The 25,368-nt window shown below is 39.4% G+C and overlaps 1 protein-coding gene across 19 annotated transcripts in view; it reads right to left on the minus strand.

Annotated features, from left to right (window-relative positions):
• The window catches only part of LOC105495017 (ELAV like RNA binding protein 4), a 155,659-nt gene that overhangs the window by 54,286 nt on the left and 76,005 nt on the right, over positions 1-25,368 (minus strand). For 15 of the 19 annotated variants that reach the window (XM_011764151.3, XM_011764157.3, XM_071093233.1 and 12 more), the window contains exon 2: positions 3,114-3,354. In XM_011764151.3, the coding sequence (XP_011762453.1) occupies positions 3,114-3,354 (241 nt within the window). Of the gene's footprint in view, positions 1-3,113; positions 3,355-6,470; positions 6,558-10,723; positions 10,820-25,368 lie in introns of those variants that run through there. The other 4 variants (XM_024797008.2, XM_024797006.2, XM_024797004.2 and 1 more) reach the window with 2 other exon arrangements.

Consider the following 25,368-nt stretch of genomic DNA (forward strand, 5'->3'; position numbering starts at 1 on the left):
GAACACAATGTTGCATTGGGTTATGAAGTGGGGGTTAGGCAGGGTCTTTACCCTGTACATGCCTCCAAATAAAATCATGCTTTTGGAAACTAGGGGTGACTCCCAGCTCCACCACCTGATAATAACTGTGTTGCCTGGGGAAATCACTAAGCTTCAGTTTCCTCATCTAAGAAAACGGAGGCTGTTCTCCGTGTTAAATGAAATAGGGTATGTCCAGCACTTAGCAAGTATCCAGCACGGAGGAAGTGCTTGATAAATGGTGATGTTTACGTCCTCAGCACATAACACTTAAGTCCACGCCCAAATTTCTTCTATCTGTTCTCAAATGGAGAATTCATTGACAATTCACAGCCAGGGATGAATCTAGCCTGCTGGTAAGGCTATCAAGAGTCACTTCCTCTCTCTCTAAAGAGATTTTAACGTTACAGAAGCCAGAACTTTCTAAGGGAATCCATTACATTCTCTTAGGGAGTGGTTGGGGCTGGAAAATCTTAATCTTGAATTCTTATCTCTTTGCCACCTCCCACCCCCCAATCCTCCCACTGGATATTTAGAACTCCTTGTAAACTTCACAGGATCGAGATGCATTGAGATCTGTAGGAGGTGTTGGAGGAAAAGGGGGGACTGGGATGTTAAAAATCAGGGCAACAAAAATACCCATGATGTCATTTACCCTGACTTCTGAACCACCAGCGGCAGCATCTCCATTTGCCTAGTGTGATATACCTCACCTCTTCCAGTCTGCATTGTGACCTAACCCCAAATGTTGGCCTCAGGGAGGTCCTCCGCTAGAGCGATTCCCACTCCTTCCCCATTTCCCCACAGCCCTATCTCTCCCTCCTTCTCTGACTTTTAGCATAGCCAATTAAACCTGAACAACGGGTGGATGGAGGAAATATGCTGCATCTATGGAATGGTACAGCAGGGACTAGTTTCACTGTTAATTTAAAATGCTAGAATTAATTAGGTAGTGTAAATGAAGAATTTAATAAGCACTCTTTACAACCACAAGTTTTACTTTTATTAAACACTGCTACCAAATGAGGGCAAATATCTCTGGTCTCTCTCTATATTTCTCTGCCTCATTCCCATAAGGTCTCTACAAATAAAAACTTTTTGGGCCTGAATTTAAGAAGGATGCATAATTACAAATTTATGCCTGAATTGTATTTCTGCTTTCAACCCCATAAGTTTCTTCTTTAAGCTCAGATGCTACTGTATGTCTCTGCTTGTGCTGGAGAGGGTGCTAAACAAACCAAAGTTGACAATTTTGGTTTTGTATACCAAATTAAAGGCTGTCTTCGAAGCTGTCACTCCTATTCAAATCCACTCGGTGAACTACCAAATTAGCATTCTTTCAGTAAAGGAATCTGCTTGTTTAAACATGTGTCTTTAGAAAACAAGGAACAACACCATGAATCAGTACTTCTCAAAAATCTCACTACAGTTCTGAAGGAATTCTGAAAAGGTGATTAATAATATTCACTAATATAGCTGGCAGACTCTGTATTTTGAAGGTAGGCTACACTAAAAATACATTTCCTATATAGGAGTAGGAGGAAGAATCATATGGTTAACTGGTTTTAATTTGGTTTGAATTATCATCCTATTACATAAAGATTATTCAGGAATCTAAATATTGGCTTTCTGAACGTATGGGAAATTCTGTTTAAGGATAGATGTTCCAGTGCTCTGGTACAAGATCATCAAAGCCTGGCCCTATTTGGAGAACTTGATAGATATATTTTTTTCTGTTCTGGCCACTTTCCTTGAAGCATACTAGCTGTACTTATAATAATAGATGTATTTACTGAGGCACCACTAAGCAATAGACACTGTGCTAGATGCAATATATCTAGTCTCTCATTTAATCCTCACAATAAGCCCTTTGAGACAAGCATTATCTTACAATTTTTCAAATAAGAAAATTATATCTGGAGTGTTATATGACTTATATTTTGGAAAGTGGCAGTGGTATTTAAGTTTTATGATTTTGCAAACTACTTAATTTATAAGGGGAACAAATTTACATGTGAATTATGAGAACAGAAGAATATATATAATTACACGCACACATATAGAATGTAATCTCTGATTTAAAATAAAGATGATGTATACCCCTATTTTAATGACACAGCTTCCTTTTTTTAAAAAAAAACTACAGGACAGTTGCTGATTAATTAAACTGTCTAGAGAAAGAAAACAAAAGTCAATACTCAAAACTGACAAGTATTCAAAGTTGGATATGAATGATTTCAGGGGTGGAGTATCACACAGTAGCAGCTTCACTGCCATCGTTATGTAGCCTAATATATCTCTAAGAAAATATTCTCACTGCCAATAAGATTTCAGGGAAACTTTCCCCCAAAGAATTATAGTGTCAGTGTCTGGCAAACATTTGGTTCTCAACGAACAGTTGTCAATTAGGAGAAAATCAGAACCTAAAAATCTCATGTATTGAAGTTGTACAGGGTGTTGATTCACTTTCAAGTAAAAATTCCCTCACTTCTTAAAGAGCATCTTCAAAACAAACAGACAGATGACATAAAACAAAATACCTCAAATGCAGATCTTCATTAAGTATCTCCCTCCTACTGCAGAGTAGTTGCATTCCAGATTAATCTGCTATCCTTAGGGCCTGTTTCTCCCCAGGGACAAGGGCAGTTGTGTCAACCATTCACACATCCACAGTGGCCCCTTTTAAAACACTTGTTTCAGGCACTTGGAAGAACATTGGGCACACACGAAGCAAATATTGAGAGGAGAAGAATACATGAACAAAACTAGTGTAAAGTATAGGGAGAGCAGAGTGTGGGACTGGAAACTATAGAACAAAGGGAGGGAATGGATGATTAAGAATAAAAGGAGACAAAATCAAAAGATCATTTTACATGAAGATGAAGATGTGCCAAAATCTTCATCTGCTTCCCAGCAGTACCAATCTACAATAAGGTCTTATGTGGTGTATGTGGTGTAAGTTTATGACTGTGTATCCGTGCCACCCTGCAAGCAGGGTACATGATATAGACACTCAGGTGCATCATCACACATGTGCATTTCTGCTAAGATCTGCACATCTAATGGAACAACATAGCTTCAAATCCTGTGCATACCTGTAATTTTGTCTCTCACAAGTTTGCAGGATTCTATTTCACCGATGCTCCCGAAGAGACTCCTGAATTCTTCTTGGGTCATATTCTGGGGTAAATAGTTGACAATGAGGTTGGTTTTGCTGTCATCTGTGGTTGCCCCTGTTTGCATGGGAGAAGGACAGTTTCTGTTGTTGCTGGAGGGCCCATTGCTTGTACTGGATGTCGGACCATTTGACACCTGAGGCTCCATGGTGCTAATTATCTAAATAAAAATAAAAACAATTGAAAAAGCCTTTTGAAATCTCAGACACAACCAAAGTCTCTTTTAAAAGTTTATTTATTTTTTTGAAAAGAAAGAGAAGATAAAGCAAGATGGAGCAAGAGACTGGGTTGTGAACACAGCCAATTTAGAAGCCTGTTTTTAACCAAAATGTTAAACTCCCCTTTCTATTTTTAGGCCAGCCCATAGATTTTGAACACAGACTAGAATGCAGTAGGAACTCTCCCATTATTTTGTTAATGAAAAGCTAATTCCTGTTTTCATTACACAACCACTCTCAGAAATGTATACTTAAGCCACACCAAATTATAATTAAAATGTAAAGTAATAATCATGATTAAAATTATAGTTCCATTAAAGCTGAAAAAGCTAAATATAGAGGGCTACACTCACAAGATCAAATACAGTACCTGTTTATTAACTATCTCATAAAATAAAATGACATTAAATTAAGTGGGGTTGTTCAATATGGGAAGGGTTTAAATTTTTCACTGATGCTTAATCACTGATCAAACTTTAGATTTTTATAGGTACATGCTAGGTAGCTGCAAAGTCCTCTAATGTCTTTTTTTTTTTTTTTAAATCTAGCCATTCTGTTATTGTTTCTCCCAGACCTCTAATAAAACAAAAAACATGGAGGCAAAGTTTTCCTTAGGTCCGGCACCGCCTGAGGCTGTCCACTCACATCTTACTCAAAAAGGACTTTCTCTTGATTAAAATATTTAATTAAACAAAGATTTCTGGCTGGTGTGAATGTTCTAGGCAGCATGCATGAGAATAAAGAAATGAATGAATCCTTATCTTCAAGGAGCTAATAGCCTATAGAGGACACAGACAGGTAAACAGCTGGTGTAGGGCAATGACCATGCAATACAGAAGCAATTACTTCTGCTTACAGGATAGGGAGATTCAGGGAAAGTTCTGAGAAGATGCTAGAATAGGGTTTTATAAGAAAAATGAGTTTAAGCTCATGAAGTCAGGTCATGAAGATGCCCTGTATGGGATGACAAACATGGAGAATTGCAAAATTCCAGAGCCGGAAGGCGCTTAAGGGAACAAAATCTAGCTCAACACTCTCACATTGGACATGAAGCCCAGAGATGTCCAATTACTTCTCTGTTATCATACAAAAATGAGGGCAAAGTCCAGGCCTGCACCCAGGTTTCCTGGCCCCAAACGCAGCCCATAATTTGCAACTTTCCATTTTGTCTTATCACCATCCTCTATTTGTCCATCATAAAATGGCTTCCATCTCCTCAGAAATTGATCATCAACTCTTTGGAAATGAAATCATGCTCTGCCACTTACTAGCTGTGTGACCTTGGGCAAGGAACTTAAACCCTAAGAGCCTTCATTTTTCTCATTTGAAAAATGGGAACAATGCCACCTGTCTTGCAAAGCGGTAAGGATCGATCCAGTGATATGACTTGTGTAAAACATCAGAACAGAGGTGGGCACATAACCACAGTCACTGATGTTTATTAGTTACTCTGCCAATCATCCAATGTGACTTCTCTCATTGTCTCCTCACAAGAAGGCAATGAGGCATATTCTAATATTCTCTACATCTTACAGATGAGGAAATGAAGGCATAGCAGACATCCGATAACTAGTAGCTTCCATTATTATTACCATTTGCCTGCTCAGAGGATTTGGGGGGGAAGCATTTTCATTTACTATAACATACATGTAATAAAGTGTATGAATCTTAAGGGTACAATACAAAGAATGTTTACAAAGAGAACACAATTCACAACTGGGTAGCTACCTTTCAGATCACAATATAGAACATGACTGGCACCCCAAAAGCCTTTCTCAGGTTCTCACTCCTGTCATTTACCTCACCCCTCAAAGGTAACCACTATTCTGAACTCTAGTCCACAGATTTGTTTTACCTATTTTTTTCACCTTTATATACATGGAATCATACAACACATACTCTTTTGTGCCTTTTCACACATGTATGGAGTGTCATCTGCTCTGTTACATGTAACAATACACTGTTCTTCCCACTGCCATAGCAATTTCCATTGTATGGAAATATTACATTTTATTTATCTGTTGATGAATATTTGGATTGTTTCTAATTTTGAACTACTATAGATAATGCTGCTATGAGCATTATGTATATGTCTTTTGGTACAAAAATGTCTTTGGTACAAAAACATATTCTATTGGGGATAGTCCCAGGATTCTATTTTTGGGGTCATAGGGTGTACGTATATTCAGCTTCAGTAGATACTGCCAACAGTATTTCAAAGTGGCTGTATCCATTTATATTCCCACCAGCAGAGTATGAAAGTTCCAGTTGCTCCACATCCTCATCAATGTTCAGAAACCATTTTTTGTTTTTGTTTTTGTTTATTTTTTCATCTGAAGCAGAGTGGCATAGTAAAAATGGAATGTGTGTTTGAGTCAAGACAACAGGTGATTTAAATTCCGAGTTCTAGGCCAGGTGCAGTGGCTCACGCCTGTAATCCCAACACTTTGGGAGGCCGAGGTGGGCGGATCACCTGAGGTCAGGAGTTCAAGACCAGCCTGACCAACATGGAGAAACCCAGTCTCTACTGAAAATACAAAATTAGCCAGGTGTGTGTGTGGTGGCGCATGCCTGTAATCCCAGCTACTCAGGAGGCTGAGGCAGGAGAATCACTTGAACCTGGGCGGTAGAGGGTGCAGTGAGCCAAGACTGAGTCACTGCACTCCAGCCTGGGCAACAGGAGTGAAACTCCATCTGAAAAAAGAAAAAAAAAAAAACTTAGTTTTACCACTTATTAGCCGTGTGATCTGAGGCAGGTTACTTCAATACTCTGAGCCGCAGTTTCCTCTTCGGCAAAACTGGAATAAAATGCTTGCCATGCAGGGTTATCTTCAGGATGAGAGATAATGTACATTAAATGTCTAAAATACAAAGGGCCCAGAGGCATCATAACGATTATTCCTCATCATGCCCCACGTAGGTGAGTGTTACTCTAATTCTTTCATCTTCTGAAGGTCACAAATGATAAACGAAACAAAAAGGAAAACATGAAAGCCTCAAGAGGAGCCAAGGAAATAAAGCAGACTGAGAAAGATGGGGAGCATCTAAGATTCTTTACCATCATGTAAGTAATTTAAGTGGCTCCACTTCTCCCATCACCAGAATTTTCTTCTTGGCTTCAGGTCAACTTTAGGATTCTAGAAGGCTGGTCCAGACAGCAAGGAGAAAGCAAAAGCTTCTGAGAAGAATCTTAAATCAAGCTCCCCTCAGGACTGATAGAAGTTGTACCCAGCAAAGCCTACTCAGCCGCTTTGCCTTCGAGGCAAGGGTCCAGGAAAATAATCAGGGAGATGGGCCCCAGGGAAGGAGGCATGCTAAAGGAGATGGCATTATAGAGCATCCTCACAACTCCTGGCTAGGAGGCAGGTTTCAGTTCTGCCAAGCTGTGGGGCCTTCTGAGTCTTTGCAGTGCCTCCATTTGCTGTGTTGTCTCACTGCTTCACTGAGTCAGGTGTCCAGGCAACAAACATAAGAAGCACTGCCAACTTGATAATGAACATGAAAAATCAGAATTTATACATTCAGGAGGCCCGACCTCTACCTTTGATTTAATGACAAACCCCCCCCCCCGAGCCCTACAATCTTTAGAAACCCTTCTCTGTTCTCTACCTTTTTCAGGTTACGCTTCTTTCAGCTGCCTGACAAACACCTAGAAAATATCCCACACCAAGGCAGCTTATTTAGTGCTAATGATGGAGTATGTGGAAGAATTTCATGCTGAGATTCTGTGGGACCAAAACCCTTAAAGGTCACCTGACAGTCAGGTTCATCTTTCATTTTCATTTTCAGACACGTGGTGAAGGCCAGCGCTTGTCCACGTGAACATCTCACAGGTCCACCTGTTCCAGGAAGGCCTATGAAGTAACAAGGCTGCAGCAAAATAATTTCAGTCCCCCCATCAGCTTTGTGGCTCTCCTTACATTCTATGTGGATTTCCTAATTTATGTTGACTCCTGGAGGTGAGTTCCATCTGTAGATTAGACAGCCCAACTGGTCCCCACTAGCTTCTAAAAGGAGTCATGAGATACAATGTTCACTACTGAGCTACTTCAGCTGACCACATCTAAAAATTAGGCCAAGTCATTCTCATCCAATGTAGATGGAGCTCTCTTTGCTCTGCATCTACGCTACACAGTTATTCTTTTGTGTGTCCAGAAGGAACAGATGAAAACACACAAATGGACACATACAAAGAGAGTTTTCTCAATAAAAATGTACAGTCTGAAAACTGAGAAACATTTTTAAATGTGTTAATATACATCCTATAATAAGACCCCTCATGGGTCTTAATGATGCATCTTAGGATGCAACACAGGCTGAAAAAAAAAATCAGAAATGTAACACTTCAGAATCAAATCTGATATGTGAATGAACCAAGAGGATTTTAAAACATTACCTGGAAAATAAGAGAAGTTGCCAAGATGTAAAGATATTAAATGCACGAATATGAAACTACAGCATTTTAAGGTTATGCGACAGATCTCAAAGAGAGGACACCTGTACTCTCTACTTGGGAAACAGAGGGACAGACTAGGGGTAGAAAAAAATGTGTGTTGTTGGAAAGCACATCCTCCAGTAAGTACAGAGGCTGGCTGGGAAAATCAGAACACTTGATTCCTCAGGCTAACGCCTTTGATATTCTAACAGCACAATTTTCATTGCAAATAAATATATCAGTTACTCAAGTGTGCATATGTACTTTAATGAAACATTCTGTGTGGGTCTCACAGCCAACTTTGCAGCTGACCAGGTTCCAAGCCCCTGACTTGCCCTCCTTTCCTCATTTGAATAGCAATTAAGAACAGAATTACAGTCAGCATCCAGGATAGAGCATTGAGGAGGTTCAGTTGACTTCAAACTCTAATGGTTGTACAAAGCACTACATTAAATCTTTTATGTTTCTGTGATATATTTTAAGAAACATTATACAGGCAGAAAATTTCAGGGATAAACTATTAGAGCGGTGCACAATAACGTAGGCACTCAAATCCTGTCATTGTAAATGTCGATGGTTTGAATGACTAATTACTCACACTCAACGCATTAACCTCACCCCTCCCACCACTCTTTTCTGCAAAATATACAACAAAAGCAAGAGGGAAGGCTTCAGATGTGCAGCTGCTGGATCATCACCAGGGTCGTTTATCTCTGCAGAGGGGAGGTAAGGAGTGGAGGCTCAGCCAGCCTCCTGCTCCTGGAAAATAAAAAACCACCCCTCTCTTCCACCTCTCTCAACACAATTCAGGCTCCTTTTGTCTACCCAAGTTAACTGTAACACTACTTCCTGGATATGTCAGGTCATACGCACATTTAAAAAGGGTTTATTTCCACTATGGCTATATCTGGGTATGTTAGATACACAGAGATGGAGCCGAGATCTGTGCTGGACTCTGGGGATACAGAGATAACAAAGACAAAGAGTGGGCCCTTCTTGAGTTCACATTGTGGATGTGCAACAGATACGAGAGAACATTAGGGACCATGAAGCCCAACCCTGTCATTTTAAACTGGAGGAAACTGAGGACCAGAAGAGGGAAATGACTTGCCCAAGGTCACACTGCTAGTTAAGAGTCAGAGATGGGATTGGAGCCCAGGTCTACAGATTACCTCTCTTGTGTATTCTTGTGACAATATGGGCATGTTCATTTGGATGAGGATTTACTTGTCCTCTTGGGCAAGGACTAATGGGTGGCCATATTATAGAAATGCACTTGAACAGGGAGGGCGTGGTGGCTCATGCCTATAATTCCAGGGAGGGATTTGAACAGGGAGGCTGTGGTGGGAGGATCACTTGAATCCAGGGGTTTGAGACCAGCCTGGACAACATAGTGAGACCTTGTCTCTACAAAATGCAAAAAATAAATGTAGCTGGGCATGGTGGTCAGCTTGCCTGTAGTCCCAGCTACTTGGGAGGCTGAGGTGGGAGGATGGCTTGAATCTGAGAGATCGAGGCTGCAATGAGCTGAGATTGTGCCACTGCACTCTAACCTGGGAGACAGAGTGACTCTGTCTCAAGAAAAAAAAAATGCACTTGAACAGACTGTGGACACATGTCTACCTCCATACTTTTCTGAGTATAGCACTTCACAGTTCATAAAAATTCATGACCTGAACTCTGAGGTCCACAGCACAGAGATCACACCTGTTTTGTTTATTACAGCATCTCCTGAATGTAGAACAAAGCCTAACAATTGGTAGGTCCTAGATAAAGGACTATAGAATGAATGAAAGTCCTTACATGTCCATTAGCTTACTGGATCCCTCAAACAACCCTGTGAAGTAAAAGCCAATAAAGTAGTAATATCATCCCCATTTTACAGATAACCAAAGAGAACAGGACAGATAAGCAACCAGTCACCTATTGAGCACCTATTATATGCCAGGCATACGCTTAAATATTATTTCAAATGCAGATATTTTTTCAATTTTTAAAATTGTGGTAAAACACACATAACAAAATTTGCCACCTAAATTGTTTTAAAGTGTAGAGTTCAGTGGTATTAAGTACATTCATATTGCTTTGCAGCCATCACCAGAATTCTTGTCACCTTGTAAATCTGAAAGTATATACCTATTAAAGAATACCTCCCCATTCCCCTAGTTTCCCCAGTTCCTGGCAACTACCATTTTACTTTCCATCTCTATGTCAAATGCAGATTTTAAGAAGCACTGATTAGCCGGGAGTGGTGGCTTATGCCTGTACTCTCAGCACTTTGGGAGGCCGAGGTGGGCGGATCACCTGAGATCAGGAGTTTGAGACCAACCTGGCCAACATGGCGAAACTCCATCTCTACTAAAAATACAAAAATTAGCCAGGCATGGTGGGTGCCTGTGCCTGTAATCCCAGCTGCTTGGGAGGCTGAAGGGGGAGAACCACTTGAACCTGGAAGGCGGTGGTTGCAGTGAGCCGAGACCATGCCACTGCACGCCAACCTGTGCAACAGAGTGAGACTCCACCTCAAAAAAAAAAAAAAAAAAAAAAAAAAAGCACTCATTCAGGCAGGAGGGTTAAACCTTTGGCTGGCATGGGTCTACTATTGAATACCTTGGCCCTATATCCTCAGAAAACCTATTGAATGCCTTGGCCCTACGTGCTCAGAAAAATGTTCATGCATACAGCATTTTACGTTCACTAAAGCCAATCTATTATCTCCAGATTGAATGTTCCCAAACTGCTCCTTCCCATTCAAGCCTGCAGCATTTTTGGAGCACTTCTGTGTAGACTAGCACTCCTTCACTTCTTGGTAGAAAAGTTTAGAATACAGCCTTACCCCAGCCCTTCCACTGACTTAACCTCTACCCATTACCTACCTCACACCAAGGTGGCTGAGAGCTGTTAATTAAGTATGTTGGCAGCATATAGTGTCTATCATCTTCACTCGGCCCCTCCACACCTTCATCTCAGCCCTATTTAATGAGTCAAAAGGAAAAGAATAGAACCTGGTGGTTCAGGGCAGCCTTTGCTCTTACCGGTATAAAAAGGACTCAGTGAGATAATGTACATGGAACACTCAGCACTATTCCTGGCATGGTAATCCCTCCACAGATGCTAGTGGTGACTGATGCTAATATTATTAGAAGAGAACAAGGAGAAAGATAAAAACCAATACCTAAGAAACTAGGTTGGGAGTTAGACAAGAAAAGCTGATCAGCAATTAATCAAAAGTAAAACATTTCCTTCCTCCCCAAATCACTCTTTTCATATGATTTCTTGCTCTCAGAATTCATTAATTTACTAATCAAACAAATATTTATCGATGAAGGGTCCACATGTCAGAGGACAGACAGCAGCATGTCCTGTGACCAGGAAAATCTTTAACGTATATTAGGCAAGACTATTCTAAAATCGAAAAGTGTATGGATGTACTAAAAATATATTTAAAGCTCCCTTAAAATTTTTTCCCTTCCCTTCCCTTCCCTTCCCTTCCCTTCCCTTCTCCCTTCCCTTCTCCCTTAATGAGTATGTAAAGGTGTTTTCTTTTACCATGCTGGAAGGATTTTTGAAAATATACATATAAAGCTAACCCTTATGTAATAGAACAAGCTCTCCCAGGTGCATGAAGAATAATGTTTACCAAGGGCAGTCACTGAATTGAACCATTAAAGAAATAGATTTAAATTATTAATGAGAACAAAAATAAAAGTCCTAATTCTCTTTGTAGGCATTTCCCACTTAACCCTCGTAAAATTCTGACATGCAGTATGTTAGACTCTGGTGGATGCAGGAGCCCAGACTATTGCGTCTCACCCGCCTTTCCAAGCCTGAAAAACAAATTCCCAAAGTTAGAAAATTACACAGCAGGCTCTGTGTTCCTGAAGACAGACATTATTTTTTTTGTCAAATTCCTTACAACCCCCCAATTTCATATTTCTTTAAAGTGTCTTAGATCAGCTCATAAAATCTATTCTCTCCCTTCCTTCTTTTCAAGAGGCTTTAATTTGCTCAAGTCCCTTCAGGTTAATATTTTTTTGGAAATGCAACACTTTCCTGGTCATGATTCAACTGTGAAGGAGACATATGTTATTAATGGGACCCAAGAGGAGGGGCTGAGACTGACGATCTGATAACTCTAGGAAAAGGGAACTTGGAAATACCACCCTTCCAACCAAATTACAGGTGATGGCTCACAAAGACCACTGGACTAGGGGACTGTGGTTAAAGACTGCACTCATATTCCCCAAAACCATTCATACCATGCTTCTGTAGATTCTACCAGAAGGTAACTAGAAAACTCTGGAAAAAAATATTTAATTCCATCCAAGAAACACATGCTGACAGCTTAATAATACCTTTGGGCAGATGCACAAATAACCTGAAAGACCTATTTACTCTGGGAAGTTATGTGGTAATAAATTCTCAGCATATCCTTAAAACAAGTGTATTCAATTCAACACAAGTTTATTGAATGCTATTGTAAGCCAAGACATTCTTCTAGAAGGTGGGAAAACAAAAATAATTTGGTCCCTACCTGTAGAGAGTTCAAGCTGGGAGGAGGGCAGGCAAACAAATAATTCATTAAAATCACTTGTATATCCCTTTCTTTTAAGCAGTCCCCTTCAGAGTTTCTTCAAATGACATCCCCTCTTCAGCAAAAGCATATAAATCATATATACTCAGACTAATCCTACCTGTTTTGATACTGAACTGACAGTCCTATTCCTGGTATAAATGCCTACATCCTAAACAAATGACTTGTTTATTTGTCAACTCTTTGTTTTGTTTCTACAATGAGAATATAGCGCTTTATAATCTAAAAGGAAGTTATATTTGTAACAATGAGGTAAGCGTGAGGCATCCCTTCTTTCAAACAGCATCTTCTGCTCTGGAGATGAACACCAGGCATGCCAAAAGTATTCTCAGTGGTGGTAGTCAGGCCTTTTAAAAAATCAGCAGCCACTGGAGAGAACAAGAGGCATTAATACTTAAAATAGCAGGGCCAGCATGGATATGAAAAGCATAATCAAAATTTAATTTCTCATAGGCATCATTCTCAAATTCATAGAAATCCAAGTTTTAATCTCCTTCCCCAGACACATCACACACATTTCCCCTCCTTAATAAATACTGGCCTCCTTTACATTTTACAGTGTTTCGTTAGAGCTTCATTTTGGGCCTAAGATGATTTCCTGGTGTGTCCATCCTGATGCAGTTCTGATAAGACCCCTGGGTATGTGGTTTTAACCAACTTTTATAGCAAACTATCCAGAGCTGAGGGACAGCTTGATCATTCAGTACATTATAAAGATGAGGGAACCTTCCCTTCATGCCCCACAATTCAGTTCTCTTTTCCAAAATGGCCAGTAAATAAATAAATACAGTATCACACTTTCAATAAGCTTTCGTTGTTTAAGTCAGATTTGAAAAACAAAAATGTTTGCACTTTAATAAAAATACAATTTTGTGGGCAAGCTCAGCTTTCCTGCAAAAATATCAGCTCTAATAAAAAAAAATCGATTGGAAAACAATTCCTTCCCATTCTGCTCCCTAAGTCCCTCTGAACTCTGAAGGTTTAATGTGGACAAAATAACTAAAATGCCTAATAATAATCTCTGGATACCTGTTGGGATGGGAACCAGCTGTGATGGGAAATACGTTATCTTCATCTTCCACATAAAGAACAGTCTTTCTCATAATTAATGAATCTTTTGAAAAACTGCCCACAAACTGATTAAGGCAGACTTATCTTCCCAATTAAATGCATAAACAATAGCCAATGGCACAATTCATGTAAACATTAGTATTGTATATTTATAAAATGCCTGGCTAGTGGCTCAGTCGTAGCAAACTCTTGAGGTTTAGCTGTAAACAGCAATGTGCTATTCTACATATGTACCATGATCTAAAGCATTAGGTCACATCTCTGAAATTAAGTTTTATGCACACTCAGATTAAATTCTTCAGAAATCTACATATAAATATATTTTATTTTGAAAATTAACACTTGTTTTCTTAACTTAGCCAGGGTGAGGAAGAGGGGAGGAGTAAAAGGGAGTACAGGGAGTTTGTCTCTAGAAAAATCTGTGTAGAAGTCTTGTTCTTTTTAAGAGAAATTGTATAATGTCAACGGCTCTTCTAATTGTGCAATTCAAAAGATTAAGTCATTCTGAAGATAAAGATAAAAAGTGAAATAAAAGGGTTCTTAGCACCTCAATGCATATCTAAATACATAACAGGCCATGATAAATTATACTCAAGGACAATTCATACAGCCACATATAGCTACATGTTCATTCATGAAAATATCCTGAATGTCATTCTGATAGAGTAGTTTTAAATCTGAAAATTACTTTATCACACTTGAAAGTTTATTGTGAATTACTCCCTTCACTGCTTGCCTGCCTGCCTGCCTGCCTGCCTGCCTTTCTTTCTTTCTCCTTCTTTCCTTCTTTCCTTCCTTCTTTCCTTCCTTCTTTCCTTTTCTTTCTTTCTTTCTTTCTTTCTTTCTTTCTTTCTTTCTTTCTTTCTTTCTTTCTTTCTTTCTTTCTTTCTTTCTTTCTTTCTTTTCTTTCTTTCTTTCTTTTCTTTCTTTCTTTTTTTTCTTAGATATACGTTAGAAAAAAAGAACTTTTTGACTTGACAGGAGAACTTTATCCCTCAAACTTCCTCTGAGGGCCAGTTGGATACCATTGCCCCCAGACATTCCCTTGGAAGGTAGCCGGGGCAGGAGTAAAACTGGACTCCACCAAATCAATGATGGTGAGAATTCAGGCCTGGGTGAGGAAAAGTATGCCTTCGAATTATTTGTGGGCAACATGTTTACATGGAAACTAGAAATTTAAGGTTTGCAACTGTCAAGTTCTAAGATGCAGTGAAATAGTCTTTCTCATAAGTAGGGGTGGAAGGAGAAATTGGCACATCTCTTCTTATGTTCATATTCTTGGACCTGCTGGTCCATTTTGAAACTCAGAAAAGAATCCCAAATTCTGCAGACCAAAAGTATACACAATGAGGTATATTAAGAGGAGTGAGAAAAACGGGAACAGCCCAAGGGTCTAACAAGGGGGATGGCTAAATAACTCACTGTGCAGTTTTTTGATATAGTATTCTGCAATTGTTACAGTTATGTTTATAATGGGTTTTTACAATGTGAGAAAATGTATATGATCAATGTAGAAAAAGAAGTGAAATAAAAGATTGATTATCTCAATTATATAAACAAGTACAGAGTAGGAGGGAAAAATAAAAAACACTAACAGTAAGTGGCGGAATTACAGGTGATTGTCACACTTTTCTCCATCTTTGTCAACTGTTTTGTTTTTACAATGAGAATACAGTAGTTTTATAATCTGAAAGGAAGTAGTTTTTTAAAAAAGAAAGAAAATGTCAAGTGCTTCAAACCAGTTTGGAGCCACAGTATTAAAAATGATTCCATCTCCTCCCGAGAGCTATCCTGTAGGATCTTTCCTTGGACACACTCTGTTTGTTTCTACATTAGAGTACACATGGGGGCCCAAATGAATAAAAATCACATTTCTAGAAACCGTCTCTGGTTCAGTCTCCCCTTCACCTAAATCACTGTGAATTAGCAAGGTTACAATCTTAAGTCTGCCTATCGCCTGGCAGCAACCTTCATGAGGACAGCAAGGAGAGAAGATGATTTATAAGAAAACCATTCCCTGGATCAGGGAGTGAAAAGTACTGATCCGTTCTAAAAGCTCCTGCTGACAAACTCTGATATTATGAACATTTTGCACTTGGACAAAAGCTCCCACTTTTCTTAATTACATGGTTTGAGCAGGAGTCTGCTTTCAGGATCTGCCCAATCACACAACAGCCATTTATTTTCCCAACTGCAGCTGCCAAAATTTCCCTGATCTCTGTTCTGTGCTCCATCTTCAAGGACATCTTGTGAATGTATGACACTGTCAAGCGGCATTCCATACCATGCTTTTTAAGCTTCTCTCTCTCTCTTTCTTGCATTTGAACATTCTTCTAATACATATCGATTAAAAATATCATGAACAAGAAGCAAGCAAAGTAAAAATGGAAAAAACAAACAAAATCCAGAAATCACAAGTATCAGAATACTTATGTCTGCTCTGAGGCAAGCACTTTTTATGACATTGAACCACTAATATTCTCTGTTCTCTGTGTGATGGGTTTGCTTTTGTTTTCAATATTGGGAAAATGGGTGCCAAATCTATAGCTTTCTGTGTGTAAAGAGCATAGGCCCTCACTGCAAACTTCTGGTTTTTTTTCAAACATGAATTTTACCTCTGAATTTATCTTTTTAAAATCCTCTTAGTTTCCCTTAACTTCACTTTCTTCATTGTTCTACTTTTTAAAAAAAATTTTTAAATTATTATTATTATACTTTAAGTTCTAGGGTATATGTGCATAATGTGCAGGTTTGTTATTTTTTTGTTTGTTTGTTTTGAGACAGAGTCTCGCTCTGTCCCCAGGCTGGAGTGCAGTGGCGTGATCTCTGCTCACTGAAACCGCTGCCTCCCGGGTTCAAATGATTCTCCTGCGTCAGCCTCCCAAGCAGCTGGGACTGTAGGCGCGTGCCACCACGCCCGGCTCATTTTTTTGTATTTGCCATAGAGACAGGGTTTCACCATGTTAGCTAGGATGGTCTCAGTCTCTTGACCTTGTGATCCCCCAGCCTCGGCCTCCCAAAGTGCTAGAATCACAGGCGTGAGCCACCGTGCCCGGCCCATTGTTCTATTTTTAAAAAAACTCCTACTGTATGTATTTTTATGATTTGCCACATAAAAACATAATTTTAGATTATAAGAGAATAATGGTTAGTATTTCTGTCTTCACAATCTTTTGCCTTTTCAAAATACGCTTTTGAAAGGTCACACTCACTAATGGGCAAAAGTCAAGTTGGCATTTTTAAAAATCAAAAATAAAACTTTTAAATTATAAAAAAGCCATAATAAAATTTCAAAAATCACATTTGTATTATAATTCAAGCTGCATAATCTACAATTCTCAGATAAGGCTCTTTTAGAATTAATTTACTATGTCCCAAAGAATATTTAGTATATGATACAAGTATATTATCATGTATAATTATCAAACGGATATAATACCTGTATTTTGAAACTAAAATATTACTTCTTTGAGTAGGGTAAGCTTGTCCTTTGAATCACAGATACAAAGAAAATTTGTTTGGTAAACTTTTGCAACTCAATATATTATTTTTATCCCAGAAATTTACCTTTTTAAAAAGTAAAATGTTAACACATATTCAGAATCATCCATTGTCAATTAGAGCAATCTAAAATTTCTTTAGTTACAGGTATATATTTGAACGCAAGTTATGAGCCACAATTTAAAGATGTTAATATAGTACTTCATTGGAACAGCCCCTCCCCCAAACTGAAGTTGGCTCTCAAAAGAAGGAACAAAAGCCAAGCTAAATTCCCTAACATTAATGAGTTCCTTCGATGGGCCAGAAACCATTATGCTGAACGTCAGGGATACGAAGGAGAAAGAATTCCTGCCTGCAAGGAAGTAAATAAATAAGTAAATAAGAAATTACTGTCTAATGTCATAAATGTAGTAACGGAAAAATACATACAAAGTGCCTGGAATATGACAAACACTCAGTAAAGGGAAATCCTGTTATAATGCTGATTAAAAAGTGCTTTGGGTTACACAGGAAAATATTTAGGCAAGTAATTATCATTAACTCCTTCCAACACTAAGAAGAAATGGTGAGAGGTGTCTTTACATACATCACTTCACTTAATTCTCACACAACTTTGAGAAGTGGGTGTTGTCATTCCTCTCATTTACAGATGTAGAAGTGCTGTCACTCTACACATGATGGAGAAACGAGGCTTCAGGCAGTGTCCACTGTCACTTAACCAGGATTGCAACTTGAACCCAAGGCTAAAACCAAATTCGTGCCCTCTCTTCAATTCTAAGTCTGAGGACTTTTCCTATCACTATGAAATGCAACCCAGTATTAGAGAATGTAAATTATCTAATCCTATTAAAATCAACTAGCCTGTGTATCTGCTATTTATTCGTCAGTAAATACTATCCAACAAATGGGTGTTACAGGAAAGATCATTATTCAAAATTCTACATGGTATAATGGAAAAAGCATGAGATCTGGAGGTGATCTGACTTGGGTTGGAAATCCACCACCAGCCTTGACCTTGGTTTAGCCAGTTGAGACTCTCTGCAGTGCAATTTAAATGTACTCATTTGAAAAATGCGAACAATTCTATCTGCCTTGCAGGGTTGCTGTGAGGATTAAAAACAACAAATCTGAAGAGACCTGGTTCAGAGCTCAGTACACAGTAAGCACTCAGTACATGTTCCCTTTCCTTGTCCAAAAGGTAACATTCTGAAATATGTGCCCATTAAAATGTGCTGCAGGTGGCAAAGTTGATTAATCTAAGAGCTGGGTAAGATTTATCCTTGGAATTTAATTTCTGAAATAGAAAAGTATACTTAAAAACATTACTACTCATCACCTATGCCAATAGCTATTCCTTTCATCTTCACAATGTTCCACAAACATTCACTAATAAGCTCTCACAATAATGCCAAACCAGAAAATACATAGCAAAGGGGAAGGGGCTACGTGGATTCTAAAAAAGAAATAATGAAAGTACCATTTTTGATACAGACACAATTTCTGGTATATTTTGCTCTTTCAAAAAGCCGTCCATTGTGAATGGCTCAAGTTAGGTACTTCAAATGTAAATAAGCAGTCATTAGGGTTTCTGATTTCCTACAAGGAAAACCATCATGTTTTCATAGGAAATTTCAGATCACTGCCACAGTGCACTCTGCATACTGACAGCTGAGGGCTTTTCCGGTTTTCCGCAAGGAAACTCAGGGTGGAAGAGCAGGGTTGTTTTTGGTCCATCCTCTACTTGGACTGCTCCTTTCTTCCTGTATACCTCAAGAAGCAGCTAAACTGACAGAATGTACTTCAAGAGCATTTTTCCAGGGCACAGTCAGAAAGGTGTGATGGGAAGTGTAGAGATAACAGAGCAAGTGTTATTACCCCTGAAGAAATGAGACTCTTACAAAGCCCTTACAAAACCCTCACTTACAAAATAATAATTTTTTATAATAATTAATTTTATAATAATTAAATTACATGCTGGACTCAGAGGATTTTGTAAGTACATTCACATTCACCACCCCACTTAATTTTCACGAAGAATCTGAGAGATGGGTGGAGTCTTCCTTTGCCATCACTTGCAATTTACAGGTGAGCAAACTAAGGGTTAAGGAGCAAATGGAAGGTAAAGCTAACTAGCCTCTATTCACATGGTGCAGGGCCTGGATCTGAACTGACATCTTCCGGTCAGTGACTCCCATCTTCCTTCTTTACCCACTACAAGTTCCATAAGCCCTGGAATGCACATTCCAGGCCACAGCCTTCTGTAGCCTTCTGCAGCCAGCAATGACAAACCAGAACACACTGTGTTCTCTCCTGTGCCACCCTCTGCACATAAACACTCCCTTGGCCTGGAAAGCCCTCCTCTCTCTGCCTTCAGACCTAACATGACCCTTGCCCATCCCCCTTAATGGCTCTTACCTCTGTCCCTCATACACATTTCCATTACGGACATGTGCCACACAGCATTGAAACTCTCCAGCCTCCTGTCTTTCTCTATCACTGGACTGTGAGCAACTTGAGGACTGGAACTGTGTTTGATTCATCTGTAATCCCAGGGACCGGTGCAGAGCTCCTGATTTTGCTGGTAGAATAAGTGAATAAATGGATGACTCTCTAGGTCCTCACCTGCTTTCTATAGCCAAATTAGCTTTCCTTGCCTGTTCATCACCACTTCGCTCTCACCATAAACCTCTCTTACCTCTCCTCTTCAGAATCAATGCAAAAGTAGGAGGGAATTCATTCTTTTAAAGCTATATTGCCCTTATCATTATTGTTTTCCTCAACTTCCTTCAAACTATCCCAAGAGCCTATTTTCAAAACCTAGGGCCTTCCATTTTCCAAGTAAGGCCATCTTTACAGCCTTTGCTTCTTCATCTCCACAAAGGAAATTAGATCTCCTCTGTTTCAGGCCTAAACTCATATTTCATTTTCATGCTGAGTCTGAATTTGGCTAAAGTCTGCATACCATCTTGAGATTCACAGTCCTGCAGAACATTTCTACCCGTAAGAGTTTCTGTAAGTTACAAAGCCAAAGTCATCAGGGACTCAACATTTTCCTGCAACAACTATTAGACCTGGGCATGCCTGGCATGTTATTTCTTTTAAATAAGTGAATAGATAAATTATCACGTAATCACTTCTACATCCATTCAATTAACATCAATTCAAACATTTATTAAATATCAATTGCATAGCATAATAGTTAAGAACAGAGTCACTAGAGCTTGACTGCCCAGGTTTAAATTCCTGTTTAGCTGTGTGACCTTGGACAAGTTACTTAACTATTCTGTGTCTCAGTTTTCCAAGTGTAACTTGGGGCATATCAATAGGATAATGTTATAGGCGTCACAGAAATGTGGTTCACAGGAATGTGGCAAAGATTAAATCTATTATTGTTGTTGGATAACTGAGTTCCATGGCACTTCATCACTGCCCTCTAGGAATTCAGTCTTGGAAAGTTAGTAGACATTTGAAAACAAAGTTCCAGATGCAGTGAGGCAAGCACCAGAATCTGAATGCCTTTGGCAGTATGTCCCTTCCATGTCTTTGCATATGTGGCCGTTGAAATGCTTTCACCATCACCATCTAAATTACCCTGCCATTTTGCAAGACTCCCTGGAGTCCACCTCCCTGACCTACATAGTCTCAGACAACTCCTCTCTCTCCTCTGTCCTGGTACTCACCATCCTATATTGAGTCACTTTTTACCTGCCTGTCTCCCCACTGACAGGGAATGCCTTGAAAACAGGGCCTGAATTTTGGTTGACTTCTTACTCCCAGCATGCAGTACATGGGGAATTCAACCAATGCCTGCTGAATGGATCAGGTTTCAAAGGCAGGTAGGTGCAGGGTGCTAGGAGACTTTAGAGGCAGAGCACACGGGGACATAGGAGGAGACATCCTTATCTCCAACCCAGCAGGCTTCTTTCTCAGCATACTGAGATAATCATAAGAGGAACTGGTAATTCTTTATTTTAAAATGCTTTTTTAAAAGCGTTCTCTTACTCTTCCTGCTCTGTTTATTTTAGATGAGTGCAGCCATCAATATTAAAACAAATGTGAACTAGTGACAAAGGGGGTCAAATTAATTCTGGGTGAATCACAATACTCACATGCTACTAACCACAGAGGAAAAAAATATTTAGAGTTTCATCCAGTGCCCTGTACAAAAAGTGCACTGACAAATATTTGGAAAATCATTCTTTTATTCTTAAATGTGTTTGATGGGGGAGTTTTGTTTTGCTTTTAAAGTAATTTCAAGTCTACACATTGCTAATGAAAACAAAGGAGCTTTGGGATGAGAATAAACTGTGCTTTTTTCTCTCTTTATCTTCAATCTTAATTTTAATCAGGTAAATTAATTTTAATCAGTGAAATTTAAAAGTTTAATTTTAATCTTTAATTTTTATATAATAGTATATACAATGGAGTGAGGAGATACAATACATAAAGGTTTATGTCTACATTCTAAAACTAGTGCTTTCCAGTTGCTCTCACCAGACCATCAGTTAGGTTTATGTATAATTCCAGTTAGCATAGGAGTCCTTCCTTGAAATTTTTGACCTATGAAAATAATCAAATCACCCACCCCCTTCATCCCCCATTAAAAAGTAAATATTCTAACTTATTACTAGAAAGAATTGGACTCAGGATTTAAGACTCCAGAGCCCTTTTAACCAAGTGCATTTCTTCACAGAGCCCCAGGCCTCTAAGAGCCTGTGACACCAAGAGGATGGGGCCAACACAGTTGTTTGACAGAGACTAGTCTCAATCATACTGATTTACAGCAAATCTAATCTTCTTCACAGTTCTTTCTGAGATGACATATCTTTAGTTTTGAGATTATCTGCTCACTTTTTTGAAAGTTATAGAATGGGAAGTAGCTCTCACTTTTCAGTCTAAATCTTCTCTCCCTATGAGCCCTGAAATAAATTACCAATACCTAAAATGCACACCCTAGAGGGACTGAACTTATTTTAAAAATCCTCCTTTATTAGATGCCTACTATATGCCAGGCACTGAATCAGGTTCTTTATACATGTTAATTAGTTCATCTTCTAAACAAACTTTGGAGGAAGGTATTATTAGTCCATTTTTACAGATAAGGAAACTGAGGCTCAGACAAGTTAATGACTTTACCAAGACCCCACTACAAGTAAGTGAAGGAAAAAACACCCCATTTTGCAGACCCCTAAGATGCTCTTAATCAGCAGAATACTCATGGAAAGGTAGAATCCTATCATAATGCCAATGACTATACCACCTTCTAGGTTCAGGCTCCTGCAAGGAGCTATCAGGAGATCTTAATAGCCTTACTTGAGAAGACATTCTGGCTGACCCTGTCCTTAACTGAATGATTGGCCAAATCCTCCTCCTGACCCTCCTGGAATGTTTATCCTATTTCACAGTCTAATATAGGGAAATAGAATAGGACCTCTCTTCAAAGGCTGGGACCCCTGGCCTCTTTATGAGTTCTCTATGTTAAGTTTTCCTGAGGCTCAGACATCTCAGTCCAATTGTCCAATCATTCCACGGATGACTACCTTACACCAAATGCAGGTCAGGCAAGCCTGTCTCCAAGAGTAGTAGTTGGACATATGAAGCTCAGCCTTTCAGAGTAGGGCATTGACTGTTCCAGCTCATCAAGCAGAAGCAAGGCACTGACTGAACTATTGTGGCCTCACTGTGTGCCCACAAACAGAGACTCACAGTGTCTAGCATCTCTTATTTTTCAAACAGCATTTCACTATGTGAAATTATAAAACACCACATACGGTGAAACCCCATCTCTACTAAAATTACAAAAAATTAGCCAGGTGTGGTGGCGGGTGCCTGTAGTCCTAGCTACTTGGGAGGCTGAGGCAGGAGAATGGCGTGAACCCGGGAGGCAGAGCTTGCAGTGAGCCGAGATGGTGCCAGTGCACTCCAGCCTGGACAACAGAGTGAGACTCTGTCTCAAAAACAAAAAACAAAAAACAAAAAAAAAAACCACCACATAATATATAATATCTACTTTTAGGCTGGAGTGCAGTGCTATGTTCACAGCTTACTGCAGCTTCAAACTCCTGGGCTCAAGTGATCCTCCCACCTTAGCCTCCTGTGTAGCTGGGATTACAGGCACACATTAATTACTATGCCATGATCTACTTATTACTTACTCTATTCTCTGTCTTCTCCCTCTAAAATGAAAGCTCCATAAAGGCAAGGACTTGTCTTAGTCACTGTAATCACCATTACCTAGAACAGTGTCTGGCAGGCACTCAACAAATATTTGAAGAATAGGACACAAATTAATATTGTATGATAACAATAATGATGATGATCATTATCACTTTATATGCCAAGTAACTGTTTTAAATCCTTAATATTCATTGGTCCATCACATCCTCACAACAACCCTAGTTTACAGACGAAAAAGTTGAGGCATAGGGAATGGAAGTGATTTGCCCAAGGTCACAACTGATAAAGCCAGGATTTGAATCCAGGCAGTCTTGATCAAAAGTCCCTATTACCTTGGGAGGTTGAGGCTCCAGTGAGCTGTGATTGTACCACTGCACTCCAGTCTGGGTGACAGAGTGAGACCCTATCTCAAAAAATCCCTATTAATAATCACTAGGCTAAATGTTTCTCATTAACTCCTACCTTTTAAGGGATGAGTAATACAAAATAGGAGACAGACCATGGGCTTCGGAATGAAACAAACCAGGTTTTAAATTCCCAGTCTGATATTTTCCTAGCCACGTAACCTTGAAAAAGTTACTTACACTACGTTGTCCTCTTTCTTCAAAATGGGAATAAAAATATCTGCTTCTTAAAGTAGTTGTGAGATTTAATGAGATAATCTAAGCAAAGTTCTTTCTGCAAAGCCTGACACACACATTACATAAAGGGTCACTATTATTGTGATGTGTCATTGTTAACTGCGTGGTACAGACAGCAAGTGACATAAAGGAGTCCAGAGGAAAGAAGAATTACTGAGGAATTACAGGTGAGTCATGGTGATCAGGGAAAGTTTCATGTAAATACATATACTCAAGACCTTCAGCTCAAAGTTATAGAACTGGGGTTGGTGAGCAATAGCTGTGTCAAAACCAGCTGTCATAACAAGGGGGATTTGAGTCCAATATCCCACTCATAAGCTAGGAGGCACCTGATGGGAATACATTATGAAAAACCTAATTAATATCTGACTACATCAGTTAACAATTAATTACTGAGCACCTACTTGGTGCCAAGCATAAAGATAAACTCAGTGCTGATTGTTGAGGCAGTGGTGAAACCTAGAAAAATAAACATTTGATTACGGAGTGTGGAAGATCAATGATGAAGTGATGCTGGCAGTGTTAACGGAGACAGTTACAATTCAGAGTAAGTTAAGGCAAGCCTTTCTGGGTGACACAGGCCTCCTCTATGTCTCATGAAGCCAGGTGAAGAAAGCAGAAAGATGTTGGAGACCAAGGGATCTGTGTGAGCACTGGTAGGGAACACCGTGGTGCAGTTCTACAGTGGAGCACGAACAGAAGGCAAAGAGACCCAAGATGGGAGGCTGGAAAGGAAAGAAGGAGTCTGGCCACAGAGGGGCTCCTGGGTTTTGTGAAGCTACCTGGACTTGGTGCTGAGCCACAGAAGAATTAAGTAGCCACATCTGAGATCTCATCTTAATTGTGTGCTTATAGCAAAAACACTGTTTCTTCATGAAATACAAACAAAACAGCACTGGGAGAGTGAAAAAATACATTATTTTTTAGGCCTACTGCCGAATTTTCTTTAGGGCCCTATTTTCTTCCTGAGTAGATCACAGGTATTTTTAGCACTAGTGTAGTATATCACTGCTTCATGACACTGTTCCCCTTTTATGCTCTAAAGTTGTTTTAAATTCAACTCTGTTCAGCAAATGTTACCCTCCCTTTCCCAGCACTGTACCCTGAGCCACCTGATAAATATTTGCTGAATTGGGCTGGATTCATCTAGCAACTACTGTATAAGGTAACATTGTGTCAACAGGCAAGGATGAAACTTAGGGGTAGGTGGAGATAAACAGATAAATATCAGAGCTCACTCACTCTCAATAAACTTGAAATTCTGATGATGCAATTGAGACATGTATATGACAATACACACATACCCCAAGGAGGACTGTACAGTGCTGCATCCTATCAGTAGTGAGCTGTGCAGATGGTGGGAGTCTGAATCCCACTTCTCACAGCACATTCACCAGATATTCAGCTCTTCGAGGGCAGGGGGCCATGTCTCCTTTACTACTAAATATTTACAGACTACCAAATAGTAAGTCTTAGTAAGTTTTTATCAAATGGGTCTATTTAATCCTAATAATCCTGAGAGGTATTAATCCTTTAA

The sequence above is a fragment of the Macaca nemestrina genome, chromosome 1, assembly GCF_043159975.1.
Source record: "Macaca nemestrina isolate mMacNem1 chromosome 1, mMacNem.hap1, whole genome shotgun sequence".
NCBI classification, from domain to species: Eukaryota; Metazoa; Chordata; class Mammalia; order Primates; family Cercopithecidae; genus Macaca; species Macaca nemestrina.